We start from the raw sequence: 20940 nt of genomic DNA, 5'->3' as shown, positions 1-20940 counted from the left end.
CCCCAGCGATAACCCTGGAGGCAAAAAAAAAAAAAAATTGATTTTTTAAAAAAGTTTGAGGATTTCTTTCATTATTTGACTCAGTATTCCACATCTTCTCACTGGCAGTATTACCTGATATATGCTACCTAGGTACCCCCAAACACACCTACAGCTGAAAGATAAAACGAAGACCTAAACTTAAACCACAACTATGTGGTGGTGCTTTAGGCCAGGTGCTCACTTTTGCATAGTTCGAGAACTGAAAAGTCTTATTTTTGTTACTTGCAAGAAACCGTGTTAGTAACCTAAGTCATCCTATCTAAATTTATATACCTGGACTTAATTCAGGCTGCCCAGAGAACAGTTGCATTTTCACATCTAGATAAAAATAGTGACTTTGATCTTAGGGATGAAACCACAGGAATCAAGTATGGCCCCACTTACTAAAAATGTACCAATGCTCACATTCACAGTTCATCCTTATTGTACCATTGTGAAATACCTTGAGTAGCTGGAACAGAAAGTGAACAGTTTTTGATGGAAAATAAAGATTAAGACAAAGATATGTACATGTCAGTTGGTGATAACTGCTATGGAGAAGTTAAAGTAAGGCAAGGGGAAGAAGCAGCAGTGACAGGGGAGTAGCATTCTTTTTTTATCTTCTAAAGATTTATTTATTTATTTTCCCCTTTGTTGCCCTTGTTTTACTGTTGTAGTTATTATTGTTGTTGTTATTGATGTTGTTGTTGGACAGGGCAGAGAGAGATGGAGAGAGGCGGGGAAGACAGAGAGGAGGAGAGAAAGATAGACATCTGCAGACCTGCTTCACCACCTGTGAAGCGACTCCCCTGCAGGTGGGGAGCCAGGGTTCAAACCGGAATCCTTAGGCCAGTCTTTGCGCTTTGTGCCACGTGCGCTTAACCCCTGCTACCGCCCGACTCCCAGGGAAGTAGCATTCTTCTTTTACTGTTAGATCGTCAAGGGGAAGTCTCGATGACAAGGTTATTTGAAAGATACTTCTAAGAGAGGGAATTGTGTGCATATCTTGGTGAGAAGTGTTCTAGGCAGAGTGAACAGAAAGTGCAATTGCCTTTAGGCAGAAGGATCCAAATGGCTAGAGTAAAATGAATGAGCGAGGTTAAAGTGTGGATGAGGGGAGTAATGGCACAGACCACAGCACCTCTGAGATCATTGCAAGGACACTGGTTTTTACTTAGAGTGAGATGGCAGCCTTTGTCTTTTTTTTTTTTTTTAACACAATCATCCTGCTGCTATATCAAGGACAGATTATAAAAATGAAAAGGCAGAAGCAGTAATCCAAGCAGGGAGATGTCATAATAATTTTAATGATTGTTATAATCCAGGCGAAAGGTGATTTGCTCTTAGGTGTAGGGAGTGATTATATTCTCATTGTAATATGTTTGAAGTTTTTGTTATAGAAAATATCAGGGCAAAGAGCTTTCCTTGCCTGAGGTTTCCAGGTTCCAGGGTCAGTCCCCCCAGCACCACCATAAACCAGAGCTGAGTAATATTCTGGGAAGAAAGAAAGAAAAAAAAGAAAGGAAGGAAGATGTGGTCTGGGAGGTGGTGCAGTGGATAAAGCATCGGACTCTCAAGCATGAGGTCCTGAGTTTAATCTTCAGCAGCACATGTGCCAGGGCGATGCCTGGTTCTTTTTCTCCTCCTATGTTTCTCATTAATAAATAAATAAAATCTTTAAAAAATGTTAAAAAAAAAGGGAGAGGTGTCAATCATAGATAAAAGGAAGATAGCATAATTAAGTCCCATGTACACATCATATACCTTCAACAACTATCAGCTCATGCTGAGTCTTGGCTCATCTGTATTTCTCTTTATTTTCCTGTTTCTTTTAATCCTGAGATTTATATATAAGATTATATACTGGGGGGCTATTGGGTGCACTGGTCTTGAACTCACTCTAGTGGGCCATGATTTGTGACGCAAGTGAGAAGACAATATCTGAAATGATGTCCTTGAGTGCACAAGGGGGAGGGTTGAGTTGAATTATCAAGACACAGTATATAAAGGAGTCAGAGGGAATACCAGGCCTATGGGCACCTATGTGTATGAGGAGTGTGATAGTGAGAGAAAATATGTAATTAACTAACATAGAGAAAGTATAAATTTGTTAGAGCTCGTCGGGCTTATAAATGATTTAAGAGTTAATGCTGGAATCTGGAGATAGCTCAGCATTAGAGCACAGGACTTGCCTGCCTTCAGACCCAGGCTCCACCCTTTGCACCACACAGCCAGTGCTGACTGGTGCTCTGATCTCGCTCATAAACATAAGTTAAATTATCTTGCTGTTTAGTTTTTTTTTTTTTTTCCTGTAGTTTTTAGTTTGCTTCTGGGACTTCACTGCTCCTAGCTAACTTGCTCAGATAGGAACAACAAAAGAGAGAGGCAGAGAGGGAAAGGAACCACAGTACCAAAGATTCTTTCACTGTAGTGAGGATTAGGCTCAAACCTGGGTCTGGCTTGCCCATGTGGCAAAGCAGTGCACTATCCAAGTTAAGTTATTTTTTGTTGGCCCGAAATAAATGAATCTTGGGTGGGTGGGGGGAGTTAATGCTAATAATTGGAAGCTCTCTTACCTCTCTTACTGTGTAGGTCGATGTGGTCAATACAGATACAAGAGGCATATTGGCTGTGATTAAACATTAATAAAACATTATTGTACTATTATTTATCTTGCCACCAGGGTTATTGTGCTTACACAAGGAGTCCATTCTTCTTTCCTTTTTTTGAGAAATTGAGAGGGGAAGGAGACTTACCACATTGCTTTACCACTTGTGAAGCTCCCCTTCCCAGGTGGGGACCAGGGACTTGAACCCAGATCCTTGTGTAATGTATGCATTCAACCAGGTGCATCACTACTGAACATCCAGATTTTTGTTTTGGCTTCTTCCTCTTTATTATTTATTTATTTATTTTGCCTCCAGGGTTATTACTGGGGCTCGGTGCCTGCAATCCATTGCTCCTGGAGGCTATTTTTCCCTTTTGTTGCCCTTGCTGTTTATCTGTTATTACTATTATTATTGCTGTCGTTGGGTAGGGCAGAGAGAAATCGAGAGAGGAGGGGGAAAGACACCTACAGACCTGCTTCACTGCTTGTGGGGAGCCGGGGGCCAAACCAGGATCCTAGAGCCGGTCATTGTGCTTTGCGCCATGTACATTTAACCCGCTGCGTTACCACTCGATGCCCCTTCTTCCTCTTTATTATCAAAGAAGTCTACAGGTTGGCAGCCTGGGACTGGTGTCGTGGCTTCATGGTGTTGTCACAGACCAATTCTCTCCTCATGTCTTTATCTTTAAGATGACCCTCTATCCATGATGGCTGCTAGAACTCTAGCCATCATACCCATCTCAGCAGATGGAAGGAGAAAAGGAAAAAGAGAAAATATCTTTCATTCCCAGGAGATCTGAATGTTTCATGCATCATAAAAAAAAAAAAAAGGGAGGGTCCAGGATTACTCAACAATTTGTTTGGCTTTGTATGTTAACTCTCTTTTCAGTCACCAGGTTCCAGATGCCATCAGGATGCCGGCCAGGCTTCCCTGGATTGAAGACCCCACCAATGTGTCCTGGAGCTCAGCTTCCCCAGAGCCCCACCCTACTAGGGAAAGAGAGAGGCAGACTGGGAGTATGGACCGACCAGTCAACGCCCATGTTCAGCGGGGAAGCAATTACAGAAGCCAGACCTTCCACCTTCTGCAACCCTCAATGACCCTGGGTCCATGCTCCCAGAGGGATAGAGAGTGGGAAAGCTATCAGGGGAGGGGGTGGGATATAAAAAAAAAAAAAAAAAAAAAAGGAGTTGTGCAGTAGTGCAGTGGGTTAAGTGCACATGGTGCAAAGTGCAAGGACTGGGTGGGGAGTCACTTCCCTCCCAGGCAGTGAAGCAATTCTGCAGGTGTCCTTCTCCCTCTCTCCATTTCTCTCTATCCTATCCAACAACAACGACATCAATAACAACAATAATACTAACAAGGACAACAAAAGGGAAACAGCCTCCAGGAGCAGTGGATTTGTGGTGCAGGCACTCAACCCCAGCAATAACCCTGGAGGCCAGAAAAAAAAAAGTATTAATGAGAGAGAGGAAGAACCAAAACATCACTCTGTCAACATGATGCTTCAAAATTAGGACCTTATGCTTGGAGTTCAATACCTTATCCCAGGCCAATCAATCTCTGTGCAAAAATTTAACTTATTCTGGCCAGAATCTGGCCTGCAAGAGAGGTTGGGGAATATCATCTTTCAGCAAGGTAGAAAAATGCTTCTTCAGCCACTGCTGACTTTTAGGTCTGTTTTAGCCAACTTGCATCATGCCCATATTAATGATGCTTCTAGTTGCTCCTGCAATTATTACTTCATAATCACTGGTTGGTATATACAGCACCTGGGTCTGAGTCTAGGTACTTTCTTTTAATTATTACTTATTTATTGGATAGAGACAAAGAAATGAAGAGAGAACAGAGAGGGAGAGAGGTAGAGAGAAAACTGCAGCAGTACTTCACTGCATGTGAAGCTTTGCCTCTGAAGATGGGGACTGGGAGCTTGAACCTGGATCCTTGTGCATTAGAACATGCACACTCAACCAGATGCTCTACCCTTCTAGGTACTTTCTATCTGCCAACAGCTTCACAGTTATGTGCTGCGGTTACTATGGGCAGCTTTGAGTCTTGCAGAGTCATGAGTTATAATTTTTCACTCAAGACAGGCAAACACTTGGCTCTTGGCAGAGCTGTTGTCTCTACTTAGTCACCAGAGATTTAGCCAGTTAAGGAAGTAAAGGAAGGGGATCAATTAAATGGTTATACATGTCAGCTTGGCACATGAAAGGAAATGCAGGAAAAGATTGAATCCTACTTGGGAAAAGATGAGTTTATTCCTCACCCACGAGACAAACTCTAAAATTGCACAAGTTCCCTCAGACTGAAAGCACAATTAGTACATCAGAAAAAGAGAGACCTGCAGACCTGCTTCATCACTTGTGAAGCATCCCCTCCTTGCAAATGGGAAGAGGGTTGAACCTGGATTCTTGCACATTGTAATGGGTAGTCAACCAGGTGCATCACTCACTGCAGTATGCTTAGCCTATATCGGACCTTCATAGAGCTAAGCTGCTGCAGCCATTGGATAATAAGGAGGAAATGCCTGAGAGGTGAAGGTTCACAATAGTTGCCCTGGGCTTCACAAGGGGTGGTGCATTATTCTAAAAATGTCAGAGCTTGGTGCTGCCACTTCTTAGTGACCTGACCTTGACTCTCAGTGGGCTACTCTCTCTCTGGAAATTCAGTTTAGGGGCCAGGTGGTGGCGGATCTGGTTAAGTACGCACATTACAGTGCTTAAGGTCCTGGGTTCAAGCCCCTGGCCCCCACCTACAGGGGGAAAAGCTTCACAAGTGGTGAAGCAGCACTGCAGGTGTCTCTGTCTCTACCCTCCCTGTCTCCCTCCCCTCTCAATTTCTCTGTATCAAATAAAAATAATTTTTTAAAGAACTCAGCTTAGATCCCCATATCAGTACCTTTGCTTCTTTCACTACAGTGCATCTTTTCTTTTAGTTAACCTTTTCTTATATAAGCCAAAATACAAATGCAGATGAAATGTACCTTTTAATAAAATCGTAAATTTGTATTTGATCAAGAAATAGAAGTTTGGAAATTGACTGCAAGATGGCTAGGGAAGAGGCACCTGAGAGTGGTGCACCTGGTTGAACTCACATATGTGCAAAGACCTGGTTCCCACTTGCAAGGGAGAAGCTTCACAGGCATTGGAGCAGCAGTGCTGCAGGTGCCTCTATGTCTCCCTTTCCTGCTGATTTCTGTCTCTAATAATTAACTAAATGAGAACATTAAAAAGGATGACTAGGGGAAAAGTGGTATTTGAGCTCCTACAGGAGCTAAAGGAAATTGACAATAATAATTGGATTACATTTCCTAGAAATCATCCACAATTCCACTGAAGAGTACCTATAGCAACAAATAAATGCAAGGAATGCAGAAGACGAGATGAGAGTTAGAGAATCAGAGTGATGTCCAATGACGGAAAAAGGGGGCTCATATGGGGAATCAGGCAACAGAGGAGTATATGGTGTGGAATTTTAACTCTGAGGAAGAGTGTGTGTGTGCCTGTGTATGTTTAGGGGTGGGGGGAGGGTAGTGCCAAATCACTGGAGCCCCAAAACTATAGGACTTGCATATGTGAAGCTCTGGATTTGATCCTTAGAATTCATACCATGTGTTGCCAGCACCAATATCAGGATAAGGCATCTTTTAAAAACTTCAGTGCTTGCAGGAGGGAAAGCAAGGGGTCTGGAAAGGACTGATTTTTTTAATATGGGAGAGATGGGAATAGCCATGGTGGAAATGAGGACCAGAAAATAGACACACAAGCTAACAATAATGAAGAAATGCAGGTGAAACAGGACTCGGGTATGTGTGGTGCTAAGGACTGAACCTGCGGCTTCATGCATACAAGTCCTCAGCTCTACTCACCGAGCCACCTTCATGGTAGTAAAAGAACAGCTTCTCAAATTTGTATCTAAAAATTCCCTTCAAGGCATCCTTTCACAAATAATGCAAGGGGTGAGGGAGACAGCAAAATGGTTATGAAAAAAGACTCTTATTTTGAGGCTCCAAGGTCACAGGTTCAATTCCCCCACACCACCACAAGCCAGAGCTGAGCAGTACCCTGGTGAGAAAATAAATAAAAGCAAGGCATTTTTATAATAAATGTTACTTCTGTATAGCAGTTGGACCAATAAGTAGCAGGGTTTTTTTTTTTTTTCCCTGATCTGAGCTGATAAGAAAAGCCAAAGTTTGGTTTGTGAAGATTTTATTTCTGAATGTACATGTGAATTTAACCAATACTTTTCACAAGCAAAATTTTATTACTAGACTACATTCAACAATATAAAATAAAGTGCCATAGAATTTGAATTAGAGTATTCTGGAAAAAACTGGTTTTACAACATTTACAAAATCACAGTAACAACTCTTTTCATACCAGAGTGCAGCAAAGTTTTACAAACAGATGTACTGTCATAGGTTCAACAATTAAGTTCTGGTGACTTTTATGAAAACAGTTCAGGTGACCAAGGAACTTTAGTTTCAGGAACTGAAAGTGGTTGACTTTCTGTGTATGGAAGGCAATATCTGACGTCTAAACAAGAACCATGTCCTAATATAGATTCTTTGGAATTCCAGCTTAAAGATGAATTACTGGGAATTTTCTGTGGATTAGCTACTACTTCTTTAAACACTGTCTTAAATTCAACTAAATGTTTTTCAGTTCTTTGTTTGACGTACTTCATTTTCTTTTTTGGTAACTCTTTTTGATCAGGAGAATTACCGGCAGCAAGACACCTCCTTAGACCTATGCCTTGGAATCCAGGCTCTTCTGATAGAAGTGCTTTTTGGGTGGAGGGAGGGACCCATTCATCAATATCAGTTTCAAAGCACTCACTGGTAGGAAGATTGGTCATAACCTTTGGTTGTGTAAAACCGAACATAATAGGACTTTCTGGTTTCTGCTTGATTGTATTAATACTTTTTGGACAGTCTGAGGTAGCCTGCTGTATGTTATTTTCAGAGGAAATATTTGTTTTTCTGTCATTATTTTCAAGAGCTGAATGGAAATCAGGTAACTTTTCAAAAGCTCCTTTTATCCCATGAATTCTTGTGTGGTGAAATCTTGCAACTGGAGTTGACTGTGAACATGGAACAAAACCTTGGCTCTCTTCAAAATCATACTCTGAATTGGAATGAAAAGGAAGTGGAGAGGCAGTGTGGCTCTGCATGGACACTTTTGGGGAAGACTGGCTGGAGTTTTCAGAAAGTGATTTCAGTAAAACATCAGCTTCTGTATGACTTTCTGCCAAATATGTTCTCCATTGCAACAAAATGCCTTGTGATTTTTGGGTAGTGTCTGCTGCAATGTCCATTTCCTTAGCACTATCATCAAAGAGATCAGCCGAGGCATTGTAGCTACCTTCATGACCAGTAGAGTGGTTCTGTGTTAAGTTATCCCTGATACGTCCATAAGACATTTCTTTTAATGTATTTGTACCTCCATTTGGAGTACCAGAAAGAGTTTCCAAAGAATATGTAAGTTTCCTGCAAACTGTAAAGCTATTACCTTGGTTCTGTGGCTGCTGATGATTTTCTAAGTTGTAAAGATCATTATACCTCCTGGAATACAAAGTTGTCAACTTTTCACTCATTTCTGAAAGAGAGTTTTCACATTCATCGACACCTCTCATACTGAAACCGGAATGGTCACTTACTGAAGTACTGAGCTTCTGTGAAATTTCGGCCATGTATGGTGAGATTCTGATAGACTTACTAATGCCTGTTATTTCTGAACCCTTGGAGGATGGAAACAGAGCTGAGAGGTCAGTATCTGGCAGAAAACAATCAGAAATAACCCTTGTATTCTTTGTAGAGACAGTCTCTGCAATGCCATCTGGTTGTGATTCCTTTTGAACACTAGGACTTGGACTTGTGTCATAGGTGGAAAGGTCAGTATCTTTGTCAGTGATATCTCTGACTGTTGCCTCTGATGATCTTAAATCTGTAGGTGGTTTATACGTGGTTTTTGCAGTTCTCAGAGGAGTCACAGATAACTTGCTATAGTCTGCATGTAATTTATCAATGTCATTATCTAGGCCATTTTTTCTACCACTGGCATCTTTTGGGGATAAGGCAATCTCACTTTCAATAGCTGCCAGAAACTTGTTTAGGCTTTCAGAGAATGGTAGATCATCCCAAATCTCGGGGTCCTGGGAGCTAGAAGCCTCCTCTCCTAGCCTCTGTGATGAAGACAGATAACAGGCAGATTTTCCCTGAAAACTACAGGGATTATCTATATTGTTATGCTGGTGACATGTTAACCCATGCTGGGAATACCCAATTTTAATTTCTACTGCACCATGAAAGGCTTTTGTATTAGTTGGTTCAAGGGGCTCTTGCATTTTTAAAGGGAATAAATTAGAGTCAGTTATACCAGCTTCATGATCACCCCTGTGAATTGCATTTAGCTGACTGGCTTGTAAGCCAAGTTCTTCACTCAACTTTTGTGCTGTACTTTTTTTATCCACATATGAAACAAGGTTCCATGAATCCTGAATTGAATCATAGCAGTTACTAGGACTAGTGGCTCTTGCAAAGGAGCTATGGTTTCTCTTTTGGTCCTGAGTATCCATAATCTTGCTTGGTTCTGAAGCTGAAAAGTCATCATCATCTGTTAGCTGTGAAAAAATGGAAACGCATTCAAATGGGGGTTGCCAGGATTTTGAAAAAGCATCTCTGCCTTGAGACTCAAAAACCAAAGAACTGCTCTCAGAGCCCCATATACTGCTGAGATCACCACTGGAATGTTCCAAAGCAAGTAAGTGGCTATTAGGTTCCTGGGAGTCAAGTTTTCTCAAGCCAGAAAGTTGCAAAAGTTGACGGAAACAGTCAATGACAGTGAAACTCACAACACCAGAGTATGGTAGTATCATCTGACAAGCTACTAGAGCTTTAGCTTCTCTCTTTCCATCAGGGTACTGTTTAAAGAAGTCATCAGACTTTGAACCTGGTCCATGTTGATTTTCAAAATTCTGTGAAAATAGTAAATGAATGTAAATGGGAATAAAAATTTCCGACTCAAATGTGAAACAGGAACTTAAAAGGTTAAGATAAGCAAAATGATGATTTCCACAACTATAATTTCAATTCTTCTAGAGTTATAGGCAGAGGGGCAAAAGTAAAAGAAACAAGCCTTGGAATAGAGACTTGTCTTTAAATATTTAAAAATAAATATATCTAACATATACTAAGCATTGAGACTCTGAATAAGTATTTCTGAGTCCTAGCTTTCTCATTTATAAACCATGATAAAAAATGAAGGATTACATACTGTAATAACACATGGAAAATAGCAATGTTTAACAAATAGTAGTTGCTCAAATAAAGTAAATGATAGCACCTGTTACCTTTCTCTAAAACCTCCACATTTAAGGAAGTGTTTTTACTTGTTAAAATAAAATAAAACAAAAAGAACAGTCTAAGAGTTCAACAAAGAAAAAGCTCTGCAGCCCTTGGTTCTAACTTCCCTTTTGTCACCCCCCCCCAACACACACACACACACACACACACACACACACACACACACACACACACACACACACACACACACACACACACACACACTTCAGCTGTGGAGTCCTTTATGGTCCTCCACACCACCCCATAAAATTATGATTCTGAGTTAGAAAAATTTTCCTTCCATTTGTTCTCTTTGGTGTAGACAGAAAATGAATGCCCCTTCAGACTCAGTATATTCTTTAACTTCTTCTTCTTTTTTTTTTTTTTGTTCCTCCAGGGTTATTGCTGGGCTCGGTGCCTGCACCTGTGAAGGGACGCCCCTGCAGGTGGGGAGCCGGGGGCTGGAACTGGGATCCTTCCGCTGGTCCTTGCACTTAACCCACTGCACTACCGCCAGATTCCCTTTAGAGTTTTCTTAATTATTGATTATTTTTTAATTTGACGACATAGAAAGTGACACCTGCAGCACTGCTTCTTCTCTTGTGAAGTGAAGCTTCACCCCTGAGGTAGTGATGGGGGGAGGGGCTTGAAATCAGGTCCTTGAGCATAGTAATGTGTGCATTCAACCAGGTGTGCCACCACTCGGCTCCTTCTTAGAGTTCTTATTACTCCTCAGATACATTGCCTTTACACATTATTGCCACCATCTTAAGCCCTCCCCCCACTTTTTAAATTTTTACTAGAGCACTGCACAGCTATGGTATCGGGTGGTGCAGGAGATTTAACCTGGGACTTTGGAGTCTCAAGCATGAGAGTCTCTGCATAACCATTATGCTATCCACTCCCCACCCCTATCTCTCTTTATAGATAGAAAAACCTAAGAGAGTTGACAAATATTTAACTTTATCTGTTTTGTGACTTTGGTTCCCTCTAGTTATCATAGCCTAGAAAGACTAAAATAATTGGTGTGAATGTTTGACAAGGAAATATTGAATACCAGAAAAAATACCTAACTCTTTCAAATTTGTAATAAATTTAGAATTTTTAAAGTCTTGAAAGCATTTGAATGTGGCTCTTCTGACTTGAAAGAGGAAGTTACTGCACATGGTATTTTTAACAGACCAACTCATATCTATTTTTATAGTCCAAAGTGTTTCTGCAGGCCCTCACATGTTGGCTCTTTAAACTATTTGGGAAATTCAAATAATTTGATTACTATGAAAATGTTTACTGTGGAGCCAAAATGGTGACTTGGAAGCAGCTGCTGGCGTGAGCTCTGACAGCAACTGCTGGAAAGCATGGGATACCTGGCCTTCAGCAGGACGGTGAATAAGGGGTCATAGGTGTGATACCAAGGAGGTGACTATAGCTCAATTTGGGTTCTGAAACGCACCCCTCTCCCAGACCCCATAACCAGACTCTGAGGGGCTGGAAATCTGCTACTAGCAGGCTCCCCACTGAGCTTTTTTTCTTTACCAAGATTCCTGGCTCACCAGGGGTGTAATTCCAATTCTTTTCCTTTATGGCTCCCTCTGCTCTCTCCCCCCCCCCCCACCCCCTTCTAAGTGGTTTAAGCTCAGTTGGAATGATAAATCTCTGACCAATAAGAGCCTCACCCTCCTGGGTAAGACTACCTGGAGGTTTTTTTTTTTTTTTTTTTTTTAAACAACTGGTTGTCTTGGGCTCAGGCTGCCTGATCCAACGACGAGCCATCCAAGCTGTAGACTGACTGTTATTGTTTTTTACTCTGTTCTATTTTATTATTACTATTATATATACCTGTGTCCCTCCCCCCCGCTTCAGGGTGATCAAAATTAACTCTTAGTGTATTTTCCATTGCTAAGTGACTGGGTGTTCTATCCAGTGTGAGAGGAACTTGTTTCACCCTACCTACCTCCTCTACCTACTCTCACCCATCTCCTTCCTCCTAGCTAATTAAATTAAAAAAAAAAAAAACTTTCACTGCTCTTTTTTTTTTTTTTTAATTCTTGTCTTCCTTTCTTCTTCTGCTTTCTGAATTCACTGATACTTGTTTGTGAATTATTTTACGGAAGAAATCTGACTCAGAGTGGACTCTCTTTGTGTCTCTTCTCTACTTCCCTTTCTCCTCTTGCTACCTCTAGAATTTACAGTGGACAGTAGATTTGCATAATTGTCTATTCTTGCTATCCTTTTTTCCTTTCTCTTTCTTTTTCATTTGGATTTGGTGGCTATTTTTTCTTCGACTGGAGGCATTGTTTGGCTAACTGGTATTGGTAAAACTGCTTCAATCCTTCCTTCAGTTATTATTGTAATTTCTGAGGTTGGTGACTGCATTTATCATAAAGGTATTTAGTATAGCGTGGCTTATACTCAAAACACAACAACTGAGGAACAACAGAACAGAAAAATAAAAATCACATCAATAAAAAAAAATGGTTAAACCAAGAGCAAATAAAACTGCTACTACAATGAAGGCAAGAGCCCAGAAGAAACTACAAATCAGTCAGAAGTAACCATAGATAAGAAAACTATGCAAGCAATAGTAAACTTAATAATCACAGAAATGAAGACAAATATGGAGGAAAGGGCTAGCAGAATTAGGGAAACAACAGATGAGACCCTCAAGGAAAATACTAGCTACCTCGAGGTAATTAGAGAACTGAAAGCTGAAATAGCTGAACTGAAGAAGCTGAGGGGAGGGAAAGCAGACTAACAGAAGTAGAAAACAGAATTAGCCAGACAGAGGATGAGCTAGAGAAAACTAAGAAAGAAGTAAAGGATCCCAAAAAGAGATTGAGAGACACTGAAAACAACAACAGAAACATATGAGATGATCTCAAAAGAAGTAACATTCATATAATTGGCCTGCCAGAGGAAGAAAGAGAGAAAGGGGAAGTAAACATTCTAGAGGAAATTATAGAAGAAACCATCTCAGACCTGAACAACAGAAAGGACACTAAGATTCAAGAAGCCCACAGAGTCCCAAACAGAATCAACGCAGACCTGAAGACACCAAGACACATCATAGTTACAATGAAAAGAAGTAAGGATAAAGAAAGGATCCTAAAGGCTGCAAGAGAAAAACAAAAAGTCACATACAGGGGAAAACCCACAAGATTATCAGCAGATTTCTCCACTCAAACTCTAAAAGCCAGAAGAGAATGGCAAGATATCTATAGAGCCCTGAATGAAATGAAAAAGGGTTTCAACCAAGGATAATATATCCTGCTAGACTTTCATTCAAACTAGATGGAGGGATCAAAACCTTCTTAGACAGACAATAGTTAAAGGAGGCAACCATCACTAAGCTTGCTCTAAAAGAGGTCCTAAAAGACCTCTTATAAACAAGAACATCACTATATTACTTGCAATATATCAGAGCAAATAAATTGTTGAATAATGGCAATACAATACATTAAATCCATAATATCAATAAATGTCAGTGGCTTAAACTCACCCATCAAAAGGCACAGAGTGGGAGGATGGGTCAGAAAACATAACCCAACCATATGCTCCTTACAAGAATCCCACTTGACCCAACAAGATAAACAGAGACTTAAAGTGAAAGGATGGAAAACTATCATACAGGCTAACGGATCACAAAAAAAGGCAGGAACAGCCATTCTCATCTCTGACACAATAGATTTTAAATTAAATAAAGTAATAAAAGATAGGCAAGGCCATTATATAATGATTAGAGGATCAATCAGCCAAGAAGACTTAACAATTATTAACATCTATGCACCCAATGAGGGACCATTTAAATACATCAAACACCTACTGAAAGAACTACAAAAATACATCAATAGTAATACAAAAATAGTGGGAGACTTTAACACCCCACTCTCACACTTAGACAAATCAACAAAGCAGAGAATCAACAAAGAAACAAGAGAATTAAATAAAGCGATGGACAAACTAGACCTCCTGAACATTTGCAGAGTTCTTCACCCCAATAAACTGGAATACACATTCTTTTCAAATCCACACAACACATACTCAAGAATACACCACATGTTAAGCCACAAAGACAGCATCAACAAATTCAAGAACACTGAAATCATCCCAAGTATCTTCTCAGGGGTCAGAGAGACACTCAAGCAAGAAATTCAAATGTTCCTGGAAACAAATAAAAAGGAAAACACAAGCTATCAAAATATTTGGAACACAGCCAAAGTACTATTGAGAGGGAAACTCATAGCCATACAATCACATATTAAAGAACAAGAAAAAGCTCAAATAAGTGACCTTACTGCACACCTTAAGGACTTAGAGGAAGAGGAATAAAGGAACCCTAAAGCAACCAGAAGGACAGAAATCACTAAAATTAGAGCAGAAATAAACAACATCAAAAATAAGAGAACCATACAAAAGATCAATGAAGCCAAATGTTGGTCCTTTGAAAAATTAAACAAGATTGACAAACCCTTAGCCAGACTCACTGAAAAAAAAAAAGAGGACTCAAATTAAAAGAATCGTAAACGATGGAGGAGATATCACAACTGACACCACAGAAATCCAGAAAATCATGTGAGAATTCTATGAAGAACTATATGCCACCAAGCTAGAAAATCTGGAAGAAATGGAAGAATTCCTAGAAACATATGCCCTTACAAAACTTAACCAAAAAGAACTACAAAACCTAATTACACCAATCACAGACAAAGAAAATGAAACAGTTATTAAGAATCTCCCTAACAACAAAAGTACTGGACCAGATGGCTTCACAAACAAATTCTACAAAACCTTCAGCAAACAGTTAATACCCAGACTTCTAAAGCTTTTCCATAAGATCAAAGAAACAGGTATACTCCCTTCCACCTTCTATGATGCCAACATCACCCGGATACCAAAAGTAGATAGGGAAACAGCAAAAAAGGAAAACTATAGGACCAATATCTCTGATGAACACAGATGCCAAAATATTAAACAAGAACCTGGTCAACCGGATACAGCAGTATATAAAAAATGTTGTTCGTTCCGGAGGCAGAGCTACGAGCAGCAGATAGCTTTCTCTCCTCTCCCCTCCTCTCCTCTCCTCTCTTCTCCTCTCCTCTCCTCTCCTCTCCTCTCCTCTCCTCTCCTCTCCTCTCCTCTCCTCTCCTCTCCTCTCCTCTCCTCTCCTCTCCTCTCCTCTCCTCTCGTCTCCTGTCCTCTCCTCTCCCAGATCAACTAGGAATACCAAAGGAGACCACCTGGACCGAAACAAGATAGGACTAGAATGACCACAGGAACCCAGTAAATCACCCATGAGTAAAAACACGCGTGGCTGGTGACAGAGAGGAGAGAAGGGCCTAAAAAGAGATTAAGTGACTGCTAACAGTTCAACAGTTTATCAGTGGAGACACCACGTCCAGGCTGCTCCACAACAAGGGGACAGCTGAAGGGAGGAAAGGACTCCCCAGAGACTCACCAAGTACAACTCTGAGTCTCCATTGCTACTACCCTCAGAATCTGGAGCAGTACAGGAAGGGACACCAGGGGACAGAGATCTAACCAGGAAACTCAGGAGAAGACCTATACCTCGGTGGCACAGCTGAGGGGCTGTGAAAGTCTCTTTGCATAACCACTGGATTATCTCTGCCACACCCTGCTTTATCTCTTGATCAGGAGTCAGTGATTAAGCTAAGAAGCCTATTGATAGTTTAAAAGCCCTCAGGATCCCATAGCCTACAGGGAAGAAAAAAAAAAAGGAGGCTTTTACACCACTGAGCTCCAACTCAGGGATTGAAAAAACTGTTATCTTCCACCACGGTAAACCCTTTAATTAAATTACTTAGACACAAGTCAATCCAGGCAATAGTAATCAATAATTTGAAAAGTACTGATAAAGGGAACTCATAACATAATATATAAAATGGTTAAAACAACAAGAAAAAATATTGGAGATTCGAAACAGGACAAGAGTCCAGCTAAAAGTCCTCCAGAGGGTGAAGCACAAAACAACGAGTTCAACATCCAAACATTAGCTAAGGAAATAATAACAGGAGTAAAGAATTTGAAAAAATTGTAATCAGAAATGCAGGAACAACAAATGAGAATATGGAAGAAAATTCTAATTATCTCATGGTTATTAGAGAGCTGAAAGCTGAAATTGCTGAGCTAAGAAGGCAACTAGCTGAACAAGCTAAAACAGTATCAGAGCAGGGCAACAAAATAGATGAACTCCAGAAAGCAGTAGAGGGCAGAGAGAATAGAATCTATGAGGCTGAAAACAGAATTAGCAAGATTGAGGATGAATTAGAGATAACTAAAAAAGAAGTAAGAGATCTCAAAAAGAGATTAAGAGATGGTGAAAACAACAACAGAGTCCTATGGGATGACTTCAAAAGAAACAATATACGCATTATTGGCTTACCAGAGGAAGATAGAGAAGGAGAGGAAGAAAGCATTCTCCAGGCCATAATAGCTGAAAATTTCTCTAGTCTAGACAACACCAAAGACATAAAGATTCAAGAAGCCCAGAGGGTCCCAAACAGAATTAACCCAGACCTAAAGACACCAAGACATATCATACTTAGAATGGAAAGGAATAAGGATAAAGAAAGGATCCTCAAGGCTGCAAGAGAAAAACAAAGAGTCACCTACAAAGGAAAACCCATAAGATTAGCAGCAGACTTCTCCATACAAACACTACAGGCCAGAAGAGAATGGCAAGATATCTATCGAGTGCTCAATGAGAAAGGCTTTCAGCCAAGAATACTATATCCTGCTAGACTGTCATTCAGACTAGATGGAAGCATCAAACCTTCTCAGACAAGTAACAGTTGAAGGAAGCAACCATCACCAAGCCTGCCCTGAAAGAACTTCTGAAAGGTCTCCTATAAACAACCAGACCACCACAAATAGGCCATATATCAAAACACTCTAAAACTCTACAAGAATGGCGTTAAAATATCTTCAATCTTTGATATCAATAAATGTCAATGGCCTGAATTCACCTATTAAAAGACACAGAGTAGGAAGATGGATCAGAAAACACAACCCAACAATTTGCTGTCTACAGGAAACCCACCTAACTCAACAAGACAAACACAGACTTAAAGTGAAAGGATGGAAAACTATCATACAAGCCAATGGCCCACAAAAAAGGGCAGGAACAGCTATTCTCATATCTGACATGATAGACTTTAAAATACATAAGATTAAAAAAGATAGGAATGGACACTACTTAATGCTCAGAGGATCAGTCAATCAAGAGGACTTAACAATTATTAATATCTATGCACCCAATGAGAAGCCATCTAAATACATCAAACTGCTACTGAAAGAGCTACAGCAATATATTAACAGTAACACAATCATAGTAGGGGACTTCAACACCCCACTATCTCAACTTGACAGATCATCCAGGAAGAAAATCAGTAAAGACATAAGGGAGCTAAATGAAGAGATAGATAAACTAGAACTATTGCACATTTTCAGAGTCATTCATCCCAAGAAACTGGAATACACATTTTACTCAAATCCACATGGATCATTCTCAAGGATAGACCATATGTTAGGCCACAAAGACAGCATCAGCCAATTCAAGAGCACTGAAATCATCCCAAGCATCTTCTCAGACCACAGTGGAATTAAACTAACACTTAACAATCAACAAAAGATTAGTCACAGTGCCAAAATGTGGAAGCTCAACAGTACACTTCTTAACAACTTCTGGGTCAAAGAGGAAATCAAGGAAGAAATCAAAATGTTTCAAGAGTTCAATGAAAATGAAGACACAAGCTATCAAAATATTTGGGACACAGCTAAAGCAGTGCTAAGAGGGAAGTTCATAGCTATACAAGCACACATTAGGAAACAAGAAAAATCACAAATAAACAGCCTGATTGCACATCTTAAAGACCTAGAAGAAGAACAACAAAGGAATCCTAAAGTAACCAGAAGGACAGAAATCACTAAAGTTAGGGCAGAAATAAATAACATTGAGAATAGGAAAACCATACAAAAGATCAATGAAAGTAAATGTTGGGTCTTCGAAAGAGTAAACAAAATCGACAAACCTTTAGCCAGACTCACAAAACAAAAAAGGGAGAAGACCCAAATAAATCGGATAGTAAATGAAAGAGGAGATATCACAACAGACACTGCAGAAATTCAACATATCATGTGAGGCTTCTATGAACAACTATATGCCACCAAGCTAGAGAACCTGGAAGAAATGAATGATTTCCTAGATACCTACCAACTTCCAAAACTAAGTCAAGAGGAAGTGGATAACATGAACAGGCCCATAACAGCTAATAAAATTGAAACAGTTATCAAAAATCTTCCCCAAAATAAAAGTCCTGGACCAGATGGTTTTACAAATGAATTCTACAAAACCTTTAAAGAAGAACTAATACCTCTACTTTTAAAAGTCTTCCAGAAGATTGAAGACACTGGAATACTCCCTGCCAGCTTCTATGAAGCCAACATCACCCTGATACCAAAAGGAGACAGGGACACAACCAAAAAAGAAAACTACAGACCAATATCTCTGATGCACATAGATGCGAAAATATTGAACAAAATTCTAGCCAACCGGATACAGCAGTATATCAAAAAGATTGTTCATCATGACCAAGTGGGGTTTATCCCAGGCATACAAGGTTGGTTTAATATACGTAAATCAATCAATGTGATCCACCACATCAACAAAAGCAAGACCAAAAACCACATGGTCATATCAATAGATGCAGAGAAAGCCTTTGACAAAATACAACATCCCTTTATGATCAAAACACTACAAAAAATGGGAATAGATGGAAAATTCCTGAAGATAGTGGAGTCTATATATAGCAGACCTACAGCCAACATCATACTCAATGGTGAAAAACTGGAATCATTTCCCCTCAGATCAGGTACTAGACAGGGCTGCCCACTATCACCATTACTATTCAACATAGTGTTGGAAGTTCTTGCCATAGCAATCAGGCAGGAGCAAGGAATTAAAGGGATACAGATTGGAAAGGAAGAAGTCAAACTCTCCTTATTTGCAGATGACATGATAGTATACACAGAAAAACCTAAGGAATCCAGCAAGAAGCTTTTGGAAATCATCAGGCAAAACAGTAAGGCGTCAGGCTATAAGATTAACATTCAAAAGCCAGTGGCATTCCTCTATGCAAACACTAAGTTAGAAGAAATTGAAATCCAGAAATCAGTTCCTTTTTCTATAGCACCTAAACCTCAAGGACATCTTTGATGAAACAAACCCACTTGCAAGGAAGACTAAAACAGAAACAAACCAATGGGACTACATTAAATTGAAAAGCTTCTGCACATCCAAAGAAACTATCATACAAACAAAGAGACCCCTCACAGAATGGGAGATCTTCACATGCCATACATCAGACAAGAGACTAATCACTAAAATATACAAAGAGCTCAGCAAACTTAGCACCAAAAGCAAATGACCCCATTTAAAAATGGGCAGAGGATATGAACAAAACATTCACTTCAGAGGAGATCCAAAAGGCTAACATATGAAAAACTGCTCCAGGTCGCTGATTGTCAGAGAAATGCAAATAAAGATAACATTGAGATACCACCTCACTCCTGTGAGAATGGCATACATCAAAAAGGAGAGCAGCAACAAATGCTGGAGAGGCTGTGGGGACAGAGGAACCCTTCTGCACTGCTGCTGGGAATGTAAATTGGTCTAGCCTCAATGGAGAGCAGTCTGGAGAACTCTCACAAGAGTAGACATGGACCTTCCATATGACCCAGTAATTCCTCTCCTGGGGATATACCCCAAGGACTCCATAATACCTAACCAAAAAGATTTATGTACACCTATGTTCATAGCAGCACAATTCATAATAGCTAAAACCTGGAAGCAACCCAGGTGCCCAACAACAGATGAGTGGCTGAGAAAGCTGTGGTATATATACACAATGGAATACTATGCAGCTATTAAGAACAATGAACCCACCTTCTCTGACCCATCTTGGATGGAGCTAGAAGGAATTATGTTAAGTGAGCTAAGTCAGAAAGATAAAGATGAGTATAGGATGATCACATTCATAAATAGAAGTTGAGAAAGAAGAACAGAAAAGGAAACTAAAAACAGGATCTGACTAAATTGAGAGTAGGGCACCAAAGTAAACACCCTGTGGTGAGGGGGAGGGTGGACATTCAGCTTCCTGGGGTGGTGGTGGGGGGGCAGAGGTGGATGGGTGGGTAGGACACAGTCTTTTGGTGGTGGGAATGTTGTTTATGTACATTCCTATTAAATTGTAGTCATATAAATCACTATTTAATTAAAGTGAGAGGGGGAAAATTGATATTATACAGCAAACCCTAACAAAGGAACTTTTCAAAGTTAACCCAATTACCAAATAATGTGATGATAACAATAACTATCCATTGTCTTCTTGAACCCTAAGACAGCAGGAACCACACATTTCACTATAGAGCCTATATTTCCCCCAGTCCTGGAACATTAGGGTGGGGTGCACTTTCCTGCATGCTTTCCTCAATTCATATCAAATAATATTGCATCCGCCGATTGCAACCTAATGAACGCAATGAGTGCCACCCAGCATGCTTCACTTCAGACTGTGTCCAGAGACTTCAGGTGTGGAATGACAAGCCTTCAGCTTCATCATTCAGGTGAGACCTTTCCTTTCATAGTATTCTCTAATTCCATTCCAGGTGGTTCACTTCCTAACAAAGTCCCCAAACCTAGATATACACCAGGTCCCCTGAGATAGAGCATATGTTTAGACGTATCCATAAACTAGGTCAAAATATATACCTGAAAGCAGAAGTACACAAGAGTCTGCAGTGAGTACGCCCCCCCCCCCCCCAACACTTGATCTGCACTATTCCAGCCTTTAGGTCCATAATGGTTCAACAATTTGTTTGGCTTTGTATGTTAACTCTCTTTTCAGCCACCAGGTTCCAGATGCCAGCATGATGCCGACCAGACTTCCC

The 20940-nt window shown here is 40.2% G+C and overlaps 1 protein-coding gene across 4 annotated transcripts in view; it reads right to left on the bottom strand.

The window, feature by feature from the left end:
* Positions 1 to 6824: 6824 nt before the first annotated feature.
* Positions 6825 to 20940, bottom strand: part of DDIAS (DNA damage induced apoptosis suppressor) — a 29911-nt gene continuing 15795 nt past the window's right edge. For all 4 annotated transcript variants that reach the window (XM_007537110.3, XM_060176753.1, XM_060176754.1 and 1 more), the window contains one exon: positions 6825 to 9608. In XM_007537110.3, coding sequence (XP_007537172.2) covers positions 7080 to 9608 — 2529 coding nt within the window. In that variant the 3' untranslated portion in view covers positions 6825 to 7079. The remainder of the gene's footprint in view (positions 9609 to 20940) is intronic.

Source organism: Erinaceus europaeus, chromosome 17 (assembly GCF_950295315.1).
Source record: "Erinaceus europaeus chromosome 17, mEriEur2.1, whole genome shotgun sequence".
NCBI classification, from domain to species: domain Eukaryota; kingdom Metazoa; phylum Chordata; class Mammalia; order Eulipotyphla; family Erinaceidae; genus Erinaceus; species Erinaceus europaeus.
This window is presented reverse-complemented; position numbering and strand designations above follow the sequence as displayed.